General features: G+C 35.6%; 1 protein-coding gene across 1 annotated transcript; it reads right to left on the reverse strand.

Moving 5' to 3' along the window:
• Positions 1-2,926: 2,926 nt before the first annotated feature.
• auh (AU RNA binding protein/enoyl-CoA hydratase) lies at positions 2,927-22,817 on the reverse strand. The gene is made up of 10 exons (XM_030150568.1): positions 22,576-22,817; positions 15,315-15,382; positions 13,727-13,814; positions 12,602-12,688; positions 10,491-10,583; positions 8,418-8,474; positions 7,713-7,900; positions 6,022-6,072; positions 5,851-5,898; positions 2,927-3,254 (listed from the first exon to the last, which is right to left on the reverse strand). Exons 1-10 carry the CDS (start codon positions 22,805-22,807, stop codon positions 3,177-3,179), a joined length of 990 nt encoding a protein of 329 aa, XP_030006428.1. The 5' UTR covers positions 22,808-22,817; the 3' UTR covers positions 2,927-3,176.

The following is a 22,817-nucleotide window of genomic DNA, read 5'->3' on the forward strand; positions in this document are numbered from 1 at the left end:
TCATTAGGTCAGAAATAGAGCTGTATGTTATTAGAATAAAGCAGAAAGTTTATGGTTCTCAAGGAGGAAATTTATATTTTATTAAGGAGATTCATAAAAAAAATAAAAGAAACCCTCACTAATCTCTGAGATGAAGTCCTAGAAAAAGAAAAAAAAAACATAAAAATGCTTCAACATTAATGCCATCCTGATTAGAATAAAGCAGTTTATGAGGAAAAGGCTTCCAAATTCACATTTATTGATTAGATTTGTGTAAAAACAAACGTTCTCTGAGATAATGGAGTCATAATTGTATAAGACAAAGCCACAAGTTTACGAGAAAAAAAAAATCCATCTTCATGTTCATTAGGTCAGAATTAGAGCTGTATGTTATTAGAATAAAGCAGTAAGTTTATAGTTCTCAAGGAGGAAATTTATATTTTATTAATGAGATTTATAAAAAAAAACAAAAACAAAACTCGCTAATCTCTGAGATGATGAAGTCCTAGAAAAAACAAAACAAAACTGCTCCAACATTAATGTCATCCTGATTAGAATAAAGCAGTTTATGAGGAAAAGGCTTCCAAATTCACATGTATTGATTAGATTTGTGTAAAAAAATAAAAAAAATTAATTAAAAAAAACCCTTGCTATTCTCTGACATTATAAAGTCCTAGAAAAACAAAGAAAAACAGAAAAATGCTGAAATTCTCTGACATTAAGGTCAAGTTATGAGGAAATTAAACAGAATCAGTGCATTAGATTCTCATATATTTATGACTTTTACCCTCTTATTATCTCACTGCTGTTCATTTTCAAACCTAGAACGGCCCTAGTACAGTCATGAATTGTAGAAATAATATGGAATATGTCGACATTTTCTAGTGTTAAAGGACCACTAAGAACTTTGTAAAGTTTTCACCTTTAAATGTTATTATTGGCACCAATTTAAACCAATCACAAATCTTGGACAAAAACTCCCATTAATCATTTTATCCTCATGAAATTCATCATCATCATTATGAGGAGTTTGAATTATCTGTGCATGTGAAATCTGACCGAACAAATTAGAGTTTTTATTGAAAAAACTTGGTCACCTCTTATTCAATATCTCACATCTCTAACTGGACGGAGGGGTATGGGTGGATGGTGGTGGTGGGGGGGTATTTTTATACATCTTTGTTTTTATTTTAATGTATTTTTTCCTCATTTGTGTTTTGCACCTCATGTTTACATCTGTTCTTCATACACTAGAAACAAAAAGTTAAGGATATTTTTAATTTTTGGGCTATTTCTTTTCATTTAGAATTCTTGCACAGTGCTTTTTACTTTTTTAATTGAAACTCATTTTTTTTAATGACCAGACAGTTTTATTTAGAAATGGCAAAAATTACAAAAAAAAAGAAAAGAAATATCCTCAACTTTTTTGTTTGTAGTGTATATTGTTATAAGTTCAAAGAAAACAATAAGAGTGCATTATGTAAAAATTGGGAATCGGATACAACAATTTCATGTTTAAGTTGCATGTTTCTTTTAGTGGATTTGAAAACGGAAAATAAAAGAAGACCTTGATAAAAAAAAAAATTTAAAAAAAAACTCTGAAAAGCTGCTTTAACGGACTCTGATTGGCCTCTTTAATCTAATGCAGTAATTAAATCCATCCGCTTACATTAAACCCATTGAACTGAACAGGGAATGACTTCATCTGAGAGCTTAGTGGTCCTTTTTATGCAACACATTATTTAATAATTACATCCTCCTGATATCAGAATAATTGAGTCCTATGGAAATTAAAGGGTCCTACTGATATATAATCACAGTGTTTTTAGAGGAGACACAAGTTAAAACGCTATTGAAGGCAACATTAATATTAGTATTTACGACCCCTTCATCTGGGATTCATTCGGTTACAGGTTCATGCAGACGCAGACCGGTGGCTTTAGATGATGTGTTAATATGTTACAACGTTCTGCTGTGTCACTTGTCACAGCGTCGCAGACCTTCATGAACTGATGATGGCTCTGGATTTGTTCACTAGTCCAGGAAGCTACCGTTTGTGACAAACTTGAATCCACGGGTGTCAAACATGCGGCCCGGGGGCCAAAACCGGCCCGCCAAAGGGTCCGATCCGGCCCCTGGGATGAACTTGCAAAGTGCAAGTTAGGGCATCAAACTCAAAAATAATATCATAATAACCTATAAATAACGACGACACCATTTTTTCTCTTTGATTTAGTGGAGAAAACATTAAATTAAGAAAATGTTTACGTTAAACTATCCTTAAACAATAAAATGTGAAGAACCTGAAATGTCTGAAGTAAATTAAGTCTAATTTTAACAATATTCTGCCTGTTACTGAATGTTTTGTGCCTTCGAATGAATGAATGTATTTATTCTTGGTTTCACATCAATCATTGTACTCAGTACATTAATTGTAATCAACATAAAAACCAAAAAAGGAATAGGCCAGAAGCAAAAGCTTATTTTTTTGCCTATCCTTTTCACCCGATACACTGCATACAACCACTTAAATGTGTACAGGATCAAGCATTCACACCAGAATAATAAAAAATTTAAAAAACAACAACAAAAACATATCTAACATCTCAATTCAATATTTCTGAATAATTTTAACCTTAAGGAACTTTTTTTTTTTAAACTTCGCCAAAGGAGTCAAGGCAGAATATTGATAAAATTGTACTTATATTTCTTAACAAACTTCATTTTTTTCAGATTATTCACATCCTTTTTGTTTGGATAGTTTGTAAACGTAAATATTTGCATAACTTAATATTATTTTCTGCACTAAAACAGTTTGGAGTTGTCATTATTTATTGGTTATCATGTTATTATTTTACTGGTCCGGCCCACTTCAGATTAAATCGGGCTGAATGTGGCCCCCCCGAAGAAAATGAGTTTGACACCCCTGCTCTAATCGAATATTTTCAGTTGTTTTAAAAGAAGCAGCAGCCCATCGGTGGTTAGTTTGATTGGTTTTCTTAAAAATCTTATGTGATACCCGACTCACCCGGCGACCTATTTAATACTGGAGCCTTGAAGTGGCTGCTTTACACACCAGAGCAGCCCGAATGTGGTGCCTTCAGGCCACTGTACAGGTTACAGCGTCCACGTGTACACTTTCACCCCGAAATATGTTGGAAAGCGGCGGTAGAGGAGGAGGAGGGCAGGAGCGTACATCACTCGCCCTTGTAGTGTGGACGCCGCTTCTCTCTGAACGCAGCCAAACCCTCCAGACGGTCTTTAGTGGGGATCACCTGAGAGCACAGAAAACAAACAAACAGAAAAACGGATTTGACAATAAATGACAAATACCTTCTAAAATCTTTGGTGCTGTAGCCAAAAAAAAAAAAAAAAAAAAAACACTCGGAAATGACTTTAACTTGATCCATTGGTGCTGGAGGAGCAGATGAAAATTATAGATGAAATTCACAAAATGGAAAGATTAACATTTAGGCTGAGGCAGCAAGATGAAGTCCACATGAGAAGATAAGGGCAAATGGATGAGTTTCTTTAAAGACAATGTGTGGTTTGTCTCACAGTTAGGGCTGTGTATCGGCAAGAATCTGGTGATATGGTACAAATCACAATACTAGGATCACGATACGATATATGCTGATATATCATGATACTGTTAAAAAGGCAGTTTTTTATTGGTTTTGTTTCTCTTTTAGAGGATTATTTCCTGGAAGAATTGAATTCCAGCAGAAATCTGCACAAATATTAAACACATTTTTATCTGATCAAAACAGGATCTAATGTTCTATCACCAAATGTTCAAACTGTGTTCAAACTGAAATTGTGTTTTACAGACATTCCAGTTTCAGATCCTGTTCAAATGTTCAGATTCTATTAGTTCACAACTAACATCAGGACAGGATTTGAGTTCAATCCAAACAAAGGAACCAACATTATTGAATAAAAGAGTGTGAAATAATAATAAATAAAATATAAACAAAAAAGAAAAACAAAAAAAACAAAAATGAACCTCCACCATATCTGCATTTGAATAAATACCTAAAAATATTGATACAGTACTTTTTAATATCGATACAATATTGTGAAATGAAATATCACGATATGTTGCAGAACCAATATTTTCTAACAGCCCTACTCATAGTCCTGGGATTGTTGTGTGAACTGCTGCTCTAGAAATTTGATAATAACATCATCATCATTATTATTATTATTATTGTTATTATTATTGTTATTATTATTGTTATTATTATTATTATTATTATTATTAATAATAATAATAATAATAATAATAATAATAATAATAATAACAATAACAATAATAATAATAATAATAATAATAATAATAATAATAATAATAATAATAATGATGGATTAGATTTCTATAGCTCTTTTCTATGAATACATACTCAGAGTGCGTACAGTGGATCCATTATTCATCCGCTCTCATATTCTTCCTCTGGTGGTGGTAAACTACATCTGTATTTGCACTACAATAATTCATAAATATACATGCACATATATTTTTACAGACTGTATTCCTGTACATATCCACTCACTGGATAAATACTTCAATTTCCACTTTCTGTACATATTACAATATAAAACCCACTGTAAATAATATACCCATGAACATATTTTTAATAGACTGGACCCACACACCCACTCACTGTATAAAAACTCTAGTTTACACTCTGTACATATTCCGTTGTAAATCCACTGTAAATCTCCACCCGTTGTTGTCTCTGTCTGCAGTGGACTGTTGGTCTGTATCGTGTCCAGGTCCACATGTTGTTCTGGGTTCATGTAAAAACTGAAGCCAGTTTCCTCGTATGTGTTCACATACTCAGCCAGTAAAGCCGATTCTGACTGTGTATCCACAGCTGCTCTGGGGCAGACTGACGGAGGCGTGGCTGCCAGTGTGCGCTTACAGCCCCTCCCACCACCACCCAACACTCAAACGCATTCAGACACCAGTGTGAGTAGCAGCACTGGAGGCAGGGACACAACAGCACATGACAGCGTGGGATTCGAACCGCCAACCCTTCGGTTATTGGACAACCCTGCTCTACCATCTGAGCCATGATTACACATGACTGTGTAATTTGGTTGCTGTTTCATAACTGTAGCCATTATTATCTTTACTATTGGATTATAACTATTGTCTATTGTTGTTTGTTATGTTTTGTAGAACAAAAAGATAAGTAATAAATACTAAGTGTCAAAAAAAAAAAAAAAAAAAAAACCTTTCATAATTAGTTCAATTATGATTCAACAGTTATTTACAGATTACTTGTTACTGATATTTAAGTGTTTCCTTACCTTACAATATTAGTGTCTCAGAATTGTAATGCATTACATGACTCTTGTATTACTTTTGAGTTACATACAGACTCTCATCATAAACACGGTAGAACCCCCCCCATCACACATTGTTTTTAGAAATGAAATTGGTTGATCATCATAAAAACATCATGTGATGATTGATAGAGAATGAAAGTGAAGGCAATCAGAATTTAGAGTCTGTTATGGCATGATACCATTTTATATTATAATGATCGATTAGATTAGACTAGACTTTATTGATCCCATGAGGAAATTCAACGGTCAAGGCACCAACAAAATAAAGTGCAAGGAAAAAGGGTGCATGCATAAAGATAGTGCAAAAAACAATATAAAAATATAATAACAATAATGATAATAATAACAGTAAAAACTATACAGATTATACACATATTTACAACAGAGTGGAATTTTAAAATGTCAGACTGTACAGATGAGAGTACTCCTTCAATTCTAATAAATACACTTAATTAGTTTTATAAGAGCAGTGTAATCCACCTGAATTCATTAAATCCTTTATTTGTTCAAGCGTACCTGGGCATAACAGGCCTCTTCTATTGCCAGACCAGTTGATAAATCCACCTGAAACAGCAGAGGTGTGTTAGCTGCTGTGTGTGCTCTGTCACTGAATAAATAAAGTCAGTATCAAACCATGTCAAATAAACAGTGGTTGCTGCAGAGGTTGACTGGTCCTCTGGTACCCACCTCCATCCCCTGGTTAATCGCCAGTTTGGCCATCCTGATAGCAATAGGACCCTGAGGGAACCGGAAAAAAATGCAACTGTATAACCTCATTTTATGTGTAAAATAATCTGAACACACATTTATAAGACAAAGCTCAAAAGTTTACAAGAAAAAAAAACCCTCTATGTTTATTAGCTCAGAAATGGGGCTGTATATTATTAAAATAAAGCAGTAAGCTTATGAGGAAAACACAGATTTTATCAATTAGATTTATGTAAAAAAAAAAAAATAAAAAAAAATAAAAAACACTCGCTATTCTCTGAGATTATAAAGTCCTAGAAAAAGAAATATTGATATTAAGTTCATTTTATGAAGAAATTAAACATACTTTGTGATTTAGATTCTTATATATTCATGACTTGAATCTTGAAAATTCACAGTTTTACTCCATTATCTCACTGCTGTTTTCTTCTTAAACCCAGAATGACCCTAGTACATCGTCATACATTGGAGAAATAATGTGTAATACGCTGACATTTTCTTTCATCTGAGACATGTTCTTGGTTGTTATGTTCTGATGCACCCCCCCCCCCCCCCCGGCCCTTTGTCTTTTATGGTTTTTTTTTTGTTATAATTCTTACTTTACTCTTTTGGGTGATTATTGCGCTCTCTGTTATTTTTGCCTTGATAACATTTTTGTATTATATTATGTATTTAGTGTGTTTTTTTATAGGTGGCCAGTTGGTTTTCCCGTCGGTGCAGAGCCTATAAATTGGACAGGCACTGGGCTCTCGCTCTCTCTCTCTCGCCTCCTGTTCCACCTCTGACGCCACTCCAAAACACGCACCAAGTGGTTTGCGCTGCCGTTCTGAAGCAGCACATGGGCTGCGCCGTAGCTTTTTGTTAGCCGTTGCTTTTTTGTTTTACCAGGTGAGTTCGGTTGTCCTGTTTTCGGTTTTTCTTTTGACAGGCTTTAGTTGCAGGTTGTGCTTATTAGGGCAGGGGTAGCGGTCTGTGGTCAGGTCCAAAGGTCCTGTACAGGCTTGTGCTTATTAGGGTAGGGGTAGCGGTATGTGGTCAGGTCCAAAGGTCCTGTACAGGCTTGTGCTTATTAGGGTAGGGGTAGCGGTATGTGGTCAGGTCCAAAGGTCCTGTACAGGCTTGTGCTTATTAGGGTAGGGGTAGTGGTATGTGACCAGGTCCGACGGTCCTGTACGGGGGTGGTCTGAGCCACATACCGTCCTTTTGGACAGTTTGCCGGCTCACCTTTGTCCTTGCTTTTCCTTTGAAACTTTGTGGGTTTTTTTGTTTAGGGCACAGGAAGGGGTTAAACTAGGATAACACTATACTTACATTTAAGTAAGAATAAAGAACTTTGTAAATTGAATCCTTTTGCCTCCTGTGTTCTGTGTTAAATATGTTGCAACCTTCGGGTCATGACATATTTATGGGGGCTCAGTCCAATTAGAACCCTAGGTGTGGAGTCATTTGTAACCCTTGTGATAAGTTATCTTTTGTGTCTTTGGTAACTTTGGGTTGTGTCACTTAGTTTTTGACTTAATTTGTGCATTTGGTAGGTTTGGACTGTTTGTGTTTAGAGTTGGAGCTGCTGTTTTTGCACGACTGTGAGCAGTTCAGAGGTCCAGCTGTTGTGTGGCTCTGCTGTTTCTTCATTAAACCTCTTAAACCCTGTGTGTTCTGATGTTTGTCACCTGAGGGTTGATCTCCCGGGCCAGCGCCAGGGCCCGAAGGTAGGCCGCATCCCCGCTGTCGTTCTGCTCCACCGAGTGGTTGACCAGGCCCAGGCGACACGCCTCGGCGCCGTCCACCGCCCTCGCGGCAAAAATGAGCTCCTTCGCTTGAGGAATGCCGATCACCCTGGGAAGACGCTGCGTCCCACCTACACAGGAAAACGACAAGAGAACCATGCGGTGTGGATTTACGTTTCAACAGAGGAAACGTAATATTCCACGTTATGAATAGGGCTGTGTATCAGCAAGAATCTGGCGATACGATACAAATCACAATATTAAGACCACGATACGATATTGTGAAAAATGTGCAAAAGAATTGACAAAAAAGACATTTTTTGACACCTTTATTGCCCCCCCCACAAAAAAACCAAAAAAACCAAAAAAAACCACATAAATAAATCTAAGGGTCAGGTCTAGCTCAGCACTATGGGCCCAGAAAATGCTGGACTTAATGTGACTTTGAATAAGTTGAGTGAAACGTTGCAACAGTGAATGTGTTCTGTAATAAAAACCAAAGACAATCCAGCAAAATATTATAGTGTGGGACTTTTGATTTGATCAGGCTGTGTGTATTATCTTAGACACAGGTGTTGGTCACCTGGTGTGTACTTATACAGTGAATAGACAACATGGAACTGGAGACAAACAGTGGAAGTGCTTTACCTGCTCCAGGAATGATGGCAAGCTTGGTCTCAACCAACCCCATTTTGGCAGAGTTAGCTGGAAAGATAAGATAAGATAAGATAAGATAAGATAAGATAAGATAAGATAAGATAAGATAAGATAAGATAAGATAAGATAAGATAAGATAAGATAAGATAAGATAAGATAAGATAAGATAAGATAAGATAAGATAAGATAAGATAAGATAAGATCTTTATTGATCCCACCGTGGGGATATTTCACAGTAAACAGCAGCCACATACAACAAGCAACAAGTGAAAAATGAAATACACGAAAAAAAAAAAAAATTGTCATTTTTATAAATATTTATATAAATTTAGAATTAAAATTAAATGTAAAAGTCTGGTACTGATGGAGCTGCTCATTCCATTTCAGGGCTAAATGAGGCCTCTGGTGTTTGACATGTGGCTTTTGATTGACAGCTGTGACTGACAGGTGGTTCAGCAGCTGAGTTGGACTGAAAGTCTAAGATTCTGCTTATTTAATAAAACATTTTGCCTGATAGACGGCTCTACTGTGGTTGAGAAGTTACACAAATGGACTGTCAGAGGGTTTGTCGTTCATAGAGCTCACAGATACTTCATCACACACAGTCTGTTAGTGCGACTGAGCTGCATTTGATAATGTTAGCATTAATTCAGTCATACATTATAGTCACAGAACTACATTATGAGCTGAAGGGATTCTCAAAATGCACCAGTTCCCTCCTAAGGCCTGATGATTCTCTAGCTCCATCCAAATACGTCCAAATATGGTCACTTCCGGCTCCAAAAAGAAACCAATGAGCCTGTATATATGCACACTAAAACACTGATCATTATTTGATTTCTGGAGTTATTCAAATGATCATGTAAACAGTGTAATCTATACATGACTTTTTCATATTGTCATTTTTCCAATTTCAATAAAAAGAGTTTAAAAACAAAACAGTATAATCTGATCTGTTTTATCAGATAACAGCAGTAATCCAATTATGAGAAATCAGATTGGATAAGACCAGTAAAATACTGAAAAAAATGGCATAAACATAACATAATGACAAATTTTCCTCTTTGAGTATAAAAAGTAAAACCGCATGATTATACGACAATTTACATTTACAAACTGTCCTTTCAAAAAATGTGAATTACTTGAACAAATACAAACAACCAGAAATGTCATAAGAGAAATAAGTGCAATTTTACCAATATTCTGCCTGGTACTAAATGTTTTATGTATTTGTAGATCCACTGTAGATCTGTAAGATGTAATGTACATGTATAAATGATAAACTGAGGCAGAATATTATTAAAATTGTGCTTATTTTTCTGAACATTTTTTAAAGGATAGTTTGTAAATGTAAAGACTTTCATAACTAATAAAAAAATTAAATAATTTAACTTTTTTCATTGTTATTATCAAGGTTCTAATAGTTTTGGATTTTTCATTATAGTTTAGTTTTATTTAGTTTTGACTGTTTTTTCTCTAATTCAGTTAATTTTAATTTGTTTTTAGAGCAGGTTTGATAGTTTTTGTTTTCTTCTAAATGCTTGGTTTTAGTTTAGTTTTAGTTTTAATTTTAGTTTAGTTGTCTCTTTTCTCTTCTTCTCTGTCGTTGTATTCAAATAAATCCCAGACAGGACTCTGCTGCTTTCTCCCAACTTTAGTCTCCATGTTTCCAGGTAGAGTGGGGACCAGAAGACGACTGGAAACCACAAGTGACGGACCAAAAAGTGTCGTATGGTGACAGCACAGAAAATTGCTTCAGTGACACTCTGACACTGACATTGACAAAGACGAGAAGGGAATTTTATCCATAATTTTTATTCATTTTAGTTAGCTTTGTTAACACACAATACAGTTTCAGTTAGTTATCGTTTTGCTCTTTTAATTATAGTTTTCATTTATTTCAGTTAACGAAAATGTTTTTTCAATTCTAGTTTCCGTCATTTCGTTAGTTTTTGTTAACGATAACCTTGGTTATTATTTTACTGGTCCTGCTCACTTTACATATTGGGCTGAATGTGGCTTCTAAACTAAAAGAAGTTTGACACCCCTGGTCTACGATCTTACCAGCAATTCTGATGTCACAAGCCAGAGCCATTTCCAAGCCTCCTCCTAAAGCAGCTCCATCAATCGCAGCGATTGTCGGCATAGGAAGGTTACCTGTGATGGGGTACACAATATAAATTAAAGGTGATTAGAGGTGATTGAATACATGTACATTAATTAAGTCATATCACAATCTATGTGTCCTTGTGTATTTTAACCCAGAAAGACCCAGTGTTACTTTTGTGGCAGTTCCCAAATGATTTTTTTCTCTATATTTGACATTTACTAAGTGTTTTATCACAATTTATTATAAAATTACCCATCATGTTTTGCATTTTTCCAGTACAAATCTGGTGTTTTCAAATATTTAATTCACTGATCATGTAGATCACAGGTGTCAAACATGCGGCCTGGGGGCCAAATCCGGCCCGTCAAAGGGTCCAGTCCGGCCTGCGGGATGAATTTGTGAAATGCAAAAATTACACTGAAGATATTAACAATCAATGGTGTTAAAATCATTTTAATTCAGGTTCCACATACAGACACGTACAGTCTAATTAGATTTCAAGTGGGTCAGAACCAGTAAAATATGGTCATTATAACCTATAAATTATGACAACCCCAAACTCTCTCTTTGCTTTTCAAGTGTATAAAAGTAAAATTACATGAAAATGTTTACATTACCAAACTATACTTTTACAAAAAACATGAATAACCTGAACAAATATGAACAAACGGAAATGTCTTAAGAAAAGTAAATGCAATTTGACCAATATTCTGCCTGTTACTAAATGTTTTGTGTGACTGTAATGCATGTGATAAACTGAGGCAGAATATTGTTAAAATTGCACTTGTTTTTCTTAAGACAATTCAAGTTGTTCATGTTATTCAGATTTTTAAGGAAACTTTGTAGATGTAAACCTAATCTTAATATAATTTTACTCTTTTCAGTGTTATTATTTTACTGGTTTGGCCCACTGCAGATCAAATTGGGCTGAATGTGGAACTGAACTAAAATGAGTTTGACAGCCCTGATGCAGATGTTCATAAAAGCTCAGATTAAAGTTGAAGGTTATTACCGTACTTTCCGGACTATAAGCCACTACTTTTTTCTTGTTTTGAACCCTGTGGTTCATACAGCGATGCAGCTCGAGTATAGATTTATACAGGCTAACGGCCTCCAGGGGGCGCTCTAACAGGAAGTGCAAAAGTGAGACAGACAGATGGAAGAGGTGATGAAGAGGAGGAGTTTAAATCTGAACTTTGAACAATCATTTTGCGTGTCATGCACAAACCCTCATGAAAAACACATGAAGAAACGCATATGATGCAGCTTTTAAGTTAAAAGCAATCGATGTGTCTGTAAAGAAGGAAATAGAGCTGCAGCACAGAAGTGCCATTGAGCAACAACGGAGGAGAGACGTAGAAGGAGTGTGACGGAGCCTTTGAGGATGTTCAACTGAAGAACACTGAAGAAGACGACTGCAGTGGTTTAATGAGCAGAAGAAGAGGAAGAGACAGATCAGTGACTGTTCTGGGTTTTTGAACCAGCCTGTTCCTGACGTTTACTGCCGTGTTCCAGACACTGTTTGGAAAAAAGCAGTGAAGGGATGGAAGTAAATATTTAAATCATCTGTTTACCATCTGTCTGTGTAAATATCTCATGTCACAACGTGGACACCTGCGGCTTATATTCTGGTGCGCCTTATAGCCCGGAAAGTACGGTATATCAAAAACTGAGAAAACTGAAGAAAAAGTGACTTTTTCAGCAAATCTATCTTTAAGTAAACATAAAAACAAGTGTCCATCCACTGTCATTGATCCAACTCCATGGGTTTTACTGGTGAAACAATGTTGTAGAAGATGGTGGTGTTTCCACGGTAACTACGAAGCCTCTGAACGTCCAAATATGGTCATATCTGATGACCATGAAAAGATGAAGAACTGTATTTCACACTAATTATTTCGATGGATTGATAGAATTTGTGGATCAACAGATATTAAACAGTTTAGATCAGTGGATGGTTTTGGTCGATGGTGGAGGTTTGGGTCTTTGTGGGTGAAGGACGGTGAGTGCAGGTTCCTTATTTCTGTTCAAGACATTGTTTCCTCTTTGTTTCTGACGTCTTTACCCAGTTCTGTGATGAGCGCTCTGGCTTTGGACACAAACGGCCCCACTTCACTTTGGTGCATCTTCGCCCTCTCCTTCAGATCTGCACCTGCACACAAATACACACAGGGAAGTCAATCCAGGAGGCATGTGGATTCCTACAAATAGAACCAATGTCCCTGTATCTCACCAGCATGTTCTATCAATAATCAATAACAAGTTGAATGTGTGAGGTCAGGTTCTGTTCTATGTTCCAGTCCTGTGGTCTGGATGCACATCAATCTAACAATAGAAGTGGCCGGGACTTTCACTGGAGGAGAACTGAACTCATTAAACCAAAGTTCATATATGACTTCTATCAGTGATCAATAGGAACTATACTGATATCTGGAACCATTTCCATGTTATAAACCATTAAAATATGAACCATTATAAGTAAAACCACATTTTTTACATTTCAAAAGTCCATCAAAAATTTAAAAATTCACATTTCTCAAAACTGTGAACAAACTTTGTAGAAATTATCCAATCCACTCCAACTTTATTTTTAAAGCACTTAAAAACAACCACAGTGGACCAAAGTGCTGTACAGAAAAATAAATAAAAACCAAAATAACAGAGTAAAATACAAGAATGGATTAAAAATAAATAAATAAATAAAAATACAGATGAATAGACAGACATAGATAGACACTATCACAAGGAAGCTAGATATTTTTTTAAATGAATCTGACGTGTAGTTTTGGAGAAGATTGTTGGAATCTAGAAAGTGGTAACCTTGCATTTGACCCTTCAAGGTTACTCAAGGTCAAAGGTCATGGTACTAAATTAAATTCCATATATGGCTTCCTATCAGTGCTCAATAGTAACTATATTGATATCTGGAACCATTTACATGTTATAAACCATCAAAATATGGACCATTAGAAGGAAAGACACATATTTATATTTTTTAAAAAAATTGTCAGAAAACAAAATTTATCAAAATTGTGATGAGATGAGGTAAAACTCTTGAATGATCTTTTCTGAATACAAACAAATGACCTGTACACATTATTTAACCCCCCCAAAAAAACCTTATTGGTCTTAATCAAATCTTAATATGAAATACAACTTCCTCCCAAAGCTATAAACCAGGTGCATTTACCTGCACAGAAGATTCCAGGAGCTAAACTGCACAGGATGACGCTCCGCACTTTGTTATTCTTTTTGATATCCTCCACAGCCTCATACATCTACAAGAAAAAACAAGATTTTCAACACTTTTGGCGCTAACTCAACACACAATGTTTCATCGGTCCACCTTTAGCTTTGAATATGGGATGTTTTAACTGTAGTATTACAAATGCTGCGTTTCCATTACATGGTATCAGCTCAACTCAACTCGATTCTATTATGTATTTCCACTACATAAAAGAACCTGGAATCTGGTACCCGGTGCTATTTTTTTAGTACTTGCTTAGATACTAAAAGAAGAGATACTAAAATGTGACATGTGAACACTAGGGCTGTGTAGTGGCAAGAATCTGGCGATACGATACAAATCACAATACTAGGATCACAACACGATATATTACGATATACTGTATCATGATACTGTTAAAAAGGCAATTTTTTTGGTTTGTTTTATTTATTTTTTTTTTTTTAAAGATTTTTTTCCTAGAAGATTTAAATTACACCAGATATTTGCACAAATACTAAACACATTTTTATTTGATCACAACAGAATCTAATGCTATATCACCAAACTTCCCTCTGTAAAAACTTAAAATCTTAAATTCTGTTTTACAGACATTACAGTTTCCGATCCTGCTCAAACGTTCATGTTCTATTAGTTCATAATTAACATCATCACATTATTTTTGTGCAATCTGAACAAAGGAACTACCATCTGTCTCTTTAGGATGCTTCACATAACCATTATTTAATAAAACAGTGTTAATAATAAATAAAACATAAACAAAATAGAAAACCAAAAAACAAAAAGGAAACCTGTCCCAACTTGAGTCTGATGTAGGGCTGCACAATATTGGAAAAAAAATGACATTGCGATTTTTGTTTAACCCTGCGATATATTTTGCGATAGAAAAAAAATACTCAGGAGGATATAACAGCTGTGTGGTGCCGACGTAAATGGTCAAACTAATTAGTTGTTTCTTCTTGTTGTGTCGACAGGTGGAAGACACTCAACACAGAACACGTTTCAGTTTCATCCTTGTAGCTGAAATAATTCGAGATGGCTGACGTTGCATTTCTTTTTGGCACCACGTCTTCATTTTCGGTAATTTTCTCTTGTTCGTTGCTCATTTTTCAGTGATGTTACCAGTGATGTTAAGAACGATTGTAATTGGTGGATCGCTGCGTGCAGTGTGTGTCACATACTCTTGAAATGAGATGAGGACAGACTGAGTTCATTTGCCTCCTACATTGCAGGACCTGCGATGTGACTGTGACACGTACATTGCGATGACGACGTTCAAACGACATATTGTGCAGCTCTAGTCTGATGAATCCATAGTTCAGTCTTTTGTGCTCTTGATCAAACTGATGTTTTTAAGAAAACAGAAGCTACTCACTGCATCAGTTACAGTTAAAGAAGTTGTTGCAGCTCGGTACATTAATCCCTGCAGTAATTATCCAATGGGAGGATCTGAAATATTTGCTTGATTAAATGCAGGTGAAACACATTTTTCTTGACCAAGCAGTGGATATAAAACATAAAGAGCAGTACGAACCATTTTGACCAGATTCTTGCTGATGGCATTTTTGGCTTTTGGTCGGTTTAACCCAACAACGACAATTCCTGAAAGACAGAGAACAGATGAATCCTATTAGACACATTAAACAACATGATCAGAGGAAATAAAAATATGACTGGGAAAGACAGGCATGTTTTTTGTTCTTTTTTTAAAAAATCATTTTAGTTAAATTACCAACTCCACACCTTTCACAGGTGTCTATAAGAGGGTTTGTCTGTGATCAGCTACCCTTACACAGGTTTTTCCTACATTTTTAGAAACTTGCGGGGCTGACTGGGTTATGGAAGACTTAAGTGGAAAATAAAATAAAATAATTACCAATAAATTATCTACATCATCACATCATTTGGTGCCATTATTGTTACCAAACGTGCACTACCTGAAGAAAAAAGTGAAAAAGCTAGAGCAGTACACAAAAAGCAAATGATCTGATCTGCCTTGGTGGAGGTTTATTAGTTTATTAGTTTGTTTGATTCCCATTAGCTGCTGCACACCACAGCAGCTCCTCTTCCTGGGCTCATTAACAACAGAAAAACAAAGCACCACAATTTCCCACAACTCACTCAACAAACAAACAGGATGTACATACACTCAACACAAAAACCAAAAATCAACAACAGCACACAATACAAAACAATTACAATAACAACAATAATACCAACAACAGAAAAAAAAGAATAAATAAATAAACCCAAAAAACACAAACAAAAAAAACAACAAGAAAAGCACTCAGAGAGCGCAGATCTCCGCCAAGACAGATCCCCCCCCCCCCCCCCCCCCCCCCCCCGCCCCATCACCAAAATTTAATCATTTCTTCCTTGTGCCAGTATCAACATTTCCTGAAAATTTCATGAAAATCCGTCTATAAATTTTTGAGTTATCTTGCTAACAACCAACCAAACAAACAAACAAATAAACAAACACACAAAGAAAAGTGATCACAATACCTCCTGGCAGAGGTAAAAAAAAAAAAAAAAAAAAAGCTCCACAACAAACAAAAAGAAAAACAAACCGTCTAGATCAGGGGTGTCGAACTCGTTTTAGTTCAGTTCCACATTCAGCTAAATTTGATCTGCAGTGGGCCGAACCAGTGAAATAATAACAGAATAATATAGAAATAAGGTCAACTCCAAACTTTTCTCTGTTTTAGAGCGAAAAAAGTAAATTTACATTATGAAAAGGTTTACATCTACAAACTATCCTTTCAAAAGATGTGAATAACATGAACAAACTGAAAAATAAGTGTAATTTTGACAATATTCTGCCTCAGTTTATCATTTCCACATGTACATTAGAACTTACAGATCACAGTGGATCTACAAACACAGAACATTTAGTAACAGACAGAATACTATTAAAATTGCATTTCTCTTAAGACATTTCAGGTTGTTCATATTTATTCAGGTTATTCACTTTTTTTTTTGCAAAATTATACTTTGTTTTAGTGTAAATACATGAAAATATTTATATTTACAAAGAGAAAAATTTGCAGTTGTCATTATTTCTATGTTATTATGATAGTATTTTAGTGAATCCCGCCCACTGCAGATTGAATTGGTCTGAATGTGGAACCTGAACTAAAAGGATTGTTCATATCTTAGTGTAATTTTTGCATTTCACAAATTCATCCCAAGGGCCGGACTGGACCCTTTGGCGGGCCGGATTTGGCCCCTGGGCCGCATGTTTGACACCTGTGGCCTAGATGATGTCACTATAGGATCTGCAATAGCTCAGTTATTCTTGGGTGAATATGAAAATTCTCAGCCTTTTAGAAAAACTAACTGCTTGAATTTCTGAAATTAAAAATTGTGTCAGTGTATTCCATGCCACCATTGCCCTATATTGCACACTACCCTGTATTTGATCTGTCCTACAGGCAGAAAACAGGAGACAGGCACTCAGAGGTCTGCGCTCTCTGAGTGCTTTTCTAGTTCAGTTTTGTTTCACCCCTAAAACACACAGATATATCATAGGTTATTAAGAGCAATATATTGATAATCGCAGTATCGCCATATTGAGATACATACCATCATGAACCACGTATCGTATCGTAGGTACCCTAAGATTCCAGGCCTGTTGTGCACCAGGAAAAACCCAGCCTTCCATTTAAAACCTGCTGTTTCAGATCGATGCGAGACATTGTGATGCTGCTGATGCAGGACAGTACATACACTGTTGAACTTATGGCTCTTATTTGTTCATCATTTCATCTCGCTATCAGATTCTATGAAACTGACACCATTAGGGTAAATAAATCCACAAGTCCAGCTTGTTGCCTTTTCAGGAGTACTCCTGCTTCTTCAGATGGTTACAATGATATTGTGGTTGTACTGGAGATGATTGTCTTACAATGTATCGAGTGTCACGTAATTACTGTAAGGTGAGAGCATAGCTATTGTAAGATACATATTATAATAGTATCGTACCACATGTTATTCTACAGGAGCGTTTCCACCCAGCTGTTTTTATTTGCAGACATTGAACAGTCAAAGGAAACACTGAAATACTGCAGGTCAGAGGGAATAAGTGTAACGGAAACAGATTTTGTGAAAAATTACATTTGGTGGGAGAAACAGAAACATAAAGGCCATATGAGATGGAAACAGTAATTCAGTGGTTTCCAACCTTTTTTGTCTCGTGACCCCATTTTAACATCACAAATTTCTGGTGACCCCAGACATTCAAAACACAGACTTTTTTTTTTCTTCTAAAATTAATTTGTTTTTGATCATGTAATAGTTTGCTATACTATAAATGTTAATTTTAGAGGACATTTAGTCTATATAATGTATATTATTGTGGACAGAGGCAGTAAATCCAGGTGTAGATTACTGCACAAAGGGAGAAGTTTATTTTCCTTGGTCAGGATCTGTCCAGTCAGTCCAGCTGTGATTTACAAGGAGGACAATTAATACTGAACAAACAAGAACTGAAACTATGAATTATGAAAGAGCTGCAGCATCTGAAACTGACCACAATGAACATTTGACACAGAAACAGAACCACACATGAACAGAACCACAGATAAACAGAACCACAGATAAACGGAACCACACATGAACGGAACCACACATGAACAGAACCACAGATAAACAGAACCACAGATAAACGGAACCACACATGAACAGAACCACACATGAACAGAACCACACATGAACAGAACCACACATAAACAGAACCACACATAAACAGAACCACACAGAATCACACATAAACAGAACCACACATAAACAGAACCACACATAAACAGAACCACACAGAATCACACATAAACAGAACCACACATAAACAGAACCACACATAAACAGAACCACACAGAATCACACATAAACAGAACCACACATAAACAGAACCACAGTGCTGCAGTTTCACAACCACAGTTTGTCATGTCTGTTATGGATTGGGATTGTCTCTCTCATCTCACCATATACTTTTTATCAGTAAGTTTTTATTTTTATTTTTAGCAATTGCTAGAAATTTCAGGCGATCCCATTTGAATTCCAGGTGACCCCACATGGTGACCCCACATGGGGTCACCTGGGTTGAAAAACACTGCAGTAATAAAACACCATCATGTATGAAGAGCTGGAGAAACAAATGTTAGACAAAGGCTTTGACAAACCATGGAAGAGTCTGGACAAATGCAATATGATCCAGATGGGATGGTTCATTTCAGGTAAAAAAAAAAAAAGAAAACTAAAGCAGGTTGAATGTTTTAGACAAAATAAGGCTAACATGTGTCAGAAGAGCCCGGGTGGTGTGCTACTGTATAAAACACTGCATCATAATAGAGAAGCAACAGAACAATTGAATATCCTATGGGCATAAGTGAAGTTCATCTGATATCCTGGTCTATCTGGGAAAGTTTCAGACCCAGATGAAGCAGCACTAAATAATCATAGAAGAGTCATGGATGGAAAAGCACAAACAGTTTTATTTTCTGTTTTTGTGAAAATTCTGTAAAAGTTTGCAATGCATTGTAAGAAAACAGGAGTCCTCTGCTTAGATCTCATATAAGACTGAATAAACAGACTTTTCTGAAAATAAACCTTTTAACAAATGAACTTTGTGACTGGTTCATTCTTTCATTTTCCAAGAAGATTCAGTCCGAAGGTCTAACGTAAAAAACAGTGAGTTTCTGAGACAGTTTTTATCCAACTGTTGTCAGACTGTTAAATAAACACACACAATGTTAGAGATAAACAGTTCAATATACTGAGGGGATCTCAAACACACTGCGCAATAATGACTCGGTCAACTTGGGCCGTATTCAGAGCAGTATATTTTAACATTGAACAAGTATAGTTTTTTTTGTTGTTTTAATCACAGATTTTATTACATGCATTATTTATTTATGGATATTTATATATTTTTATTGTATTTTATTCTGTTGTGTTATATCTGTGTGTTTTTTTACTGAGACTAGGGATGTAACCATTACCGGTATAACGCTAAACCGCGGTAAAATTGCTGACGGTTAGTATTAAATTAAGTATTAAATTCTAATTCTCATGATAACTGTGTTTGATTACTGCACTTTTAGGGGAAAAAACCCTATGTAAAGATCTGCTTTTATGTCAAATATTTGAGTGTAGTTTTAATTTATTACAATTTTAATTTTCTATACCTAATATTTGGAACCAATATTCACTTTTAAAGTCTTTGAAAAGGTTCGTTAAACATCTGTGTGTTATTTATGCGATAAATTAAATATATTTTTCAAATCGGATTTTATATTTTTTGGGGTTTTTTGTCCTTTTGTGTTGCTATAGTAGGTTAAAGTGAAAAAATAATAGACAGATGAAATAGATGCAGTTGTGCTGAAAAAAGAGATCCCAAACATGGGTTTAGTAAACATTTGTTTATATAGTATAGAAAGGCAAAATCAAAAGGACTGAAAAATGGACAAAATAGGCTCAGACCACTAAGGGTTAATATTTGAACGTTTCTGCAACAGAATTTTCCCATTATTTTATTTATTTATTTTTAAATACAACTTGGTTAAATTATTTCAGTGTGTGTATCAGTACTTTTCGAACATTTTGAGCACAATATCAATAATATCACAATAATAATGATAACTGTGATCATTTTGGTCACAATAACCGTGATAAGAAATTTTCATATCGTTACATCTCTAACTGAGACCAATGCATCGTCATTATGTTTTTGCAGTGCATCCATGATGTGATGTTTAAATAACAAATAAAGAATCTGAAACTCCTTAATCCCCTGGAGTGTGTGCTGAAGCCTGACCCAGTTACCATCAGGCGAAGGCGCGGTACACTCTGAACCCGTCACAGTTCATCACAGAGCTGAGGTTTTCAGATCAACAAGTATTTACTCACATTTACACTTATGGGTGACCAGTTCACCTACAGGGGTCAAACATACGGCTGGTTTTATTTACAAAACATGTGTCCACTGGCACCACAAATCCTTCATTTTATACATTTTTTCTTTTAATTTTCTTCAAACTGTTACTTTTTTTTTATTTTTTTATTACCTCCACCAGGAGGTATTGTGATCACTTTGCTTTATGTGTTTGTGTGTTTGTTTGTTGGCAGCATAACCCAAAAAGTTATGGGCGGATTTGGATGAAAATTTCAGGAAATGTTGATGCTGGCACAAGGAAGAAATGATTAAATTGCTGATCTGCCTTGGCAGAGGTCTGCGCTCTCTAGGTGCTTTTCTAGTTTACTTTTATTACTCCTGTTTTTGTCATCTTTACCTTCTTGAACCCTCAAAAGATTCAACTCTCCTTCTATACGAGGTACTTTTTTTCTTATTTATTCAACTTTAGTTGTTGTATTTTATTGGTTTATTTGCAAATCATGTGTCTACTGGCATCATAAAATCCTTCATTTTTTTAAAATAAACTTTTTCTTTTAATTTTCTTCTGTTAATTTTTAAAAATGATTTTCTTTTATTACCTCTGCCAAGGAGCAGTGGAAGTTATGTTTTCATCTGGGTTTGTCTGTCTGTCGGTGTGCAAGATAACTCAAAAAGTTATAGAAGGATTTGGATGAAATTTTCAGGAAATGTTGATACTGGCACAAGGAACAAATGATTACATTTTGGTGGTGATGGGGGACAGCTGATCTGCCTTGGCAGAGGTCTGCACTTTCTGAGTGCTTTTCTAGTTACTATTGGTTTTGTCGTCATTTCCTTTATGAACCCTCAAAAGATTCAATTCTCTTTCTATATAAGGTATTTTTTCCCATTTATTCAACTTTAGCGGTTGTATTTTATTGGTGTTATTTCCAAATCATGTGTCCACTGGTATTAAAAAAAAATCTCTTTTACTTTTCTTCAAACTGTTCATTTTTTGTTTTTACATTTATATATTTGCTTTTATTACTATTGTTTTGGTCGTCTTTTCCTTCTTGAACCCTCAAAAGATTCAATTCTCCTTCTATATAAGGCATTTTATTCACATTTGTTCAACTTTGGTAGTTGCATTTTATTGGTTTATTTGCAAATCATGTGTCCACTGGCATCATAAAATCCTTCATTTTATAATTTTTTCTCTTAATTTTCTTCAAACTGTTACTTTCATATGTTTTTTTTATTTATTATTTGGTTTTATTACTATTGGTTTTGTCGTCTTTTTCTTAATGAACCCTCAAAAGATTCAATTTTCCTTCTATATAAGGCATTTTTTCCATTCTTTTTTCAACTTTAGTAGTTGTATTTTTTTGGTGTTATTTGCAAATCATGTGTCCACTGGTATTATAAAATTTTCTCTTTTACTTTTCTTCAAACTGTTCCTTTTTTGTGTTTCTTTTTTATTATTTGCTTTTATTACTATTGTTTTGGTTGTCTTTCCCTTCTTGAACTCTCAAAATATTCAATTCTCCTTCTATATAAGGCATTTTATTCACATTTATTCAACTTTAGTGGTTGTATTTCATTGGTTTTATTTGCCAAACATGTGTCTTTCGTGTTCTCTGTAACTTGTTTCACAATGTCTTTAATGTATGTTGAATATTTTATATGATACTGAGGACAGTTCAGGTCCCAGACAGGATCATAAATGTTTGTGAACTGAATTTTAATGTGTTCTCGGACTTCTGGACCAAATCCCACATGTTTACTTGTCCCTGCAGATCTCCAGGTCTCCTTCTGCTTTGGTGTGTGTTGTTTTCCACCACACTCTAGTCGTTTTTTGGTTTTTTTTTTTTTTTTTTTTTTTTTTTTTGGACTGAACCTGGTCGTGGCAGGGTTCGGAACTTACCGGCGTCTTCTCCGTCCAGGTACCGGACTCGCAGGTCATCCTTGGAGTCGGAGCTGTACTGTCGGCTCGCGGGTCCGGTTCGGTTCAGGGCAGAGGCGTTGGCCGCTTTACCGGACAGTACATAGTGTCTGGACCCGGAGCAGGCCGCCCCCAGCCGGCCCGCACCGTCCCGCTCGGCCGCCTGCAGTCTGAGGAGCTGCACCAGGGTTCTACGTCCCACCAGGGCCGCCATGTTTGAAGAG

Source organism: Sphaeramia orbicularis, chromosome 12 (assembly GCF_902148855.1).
Source record: "Sphaeramia orbicularis chromosome 12, fSphaOr1.1, whole genome shotgun sequence".
In the NCBI taxonomy this organism is placed as follows: domain Eukaryota; kingdom Metazoa; phylum Chordata; class Actinopteri; order Kurtiformes; family Apogonidae; genus Sphaeramia; species Sphaeramia orbicularis.

Excerpts from the sequence above, each read along its gene's own strand:
- auh (XM_030150568.1), bottom strand. The coding sequence starts at position 22,807 with ATGGCGGCCCTGGTGGGACGTAGAACCCTGGTGCAGCTCCTCAGACTG. Across the intron at positions 12,689-13,726 it reads TCCTGGAATCTTCTGTGCAG|GTGCAGATCTGAAGGAGAGG; the intron begins GTAAATGCACCT and ends ATTTGTGTGCAG. Across the intron at positions 10,584-12,601 it reads AGCGCTCATCACAGAACTGG|GTAACCTTCCTATGCCGACA; the intron begins GTAAAGACGTCA and ends ACCCCATCACAG.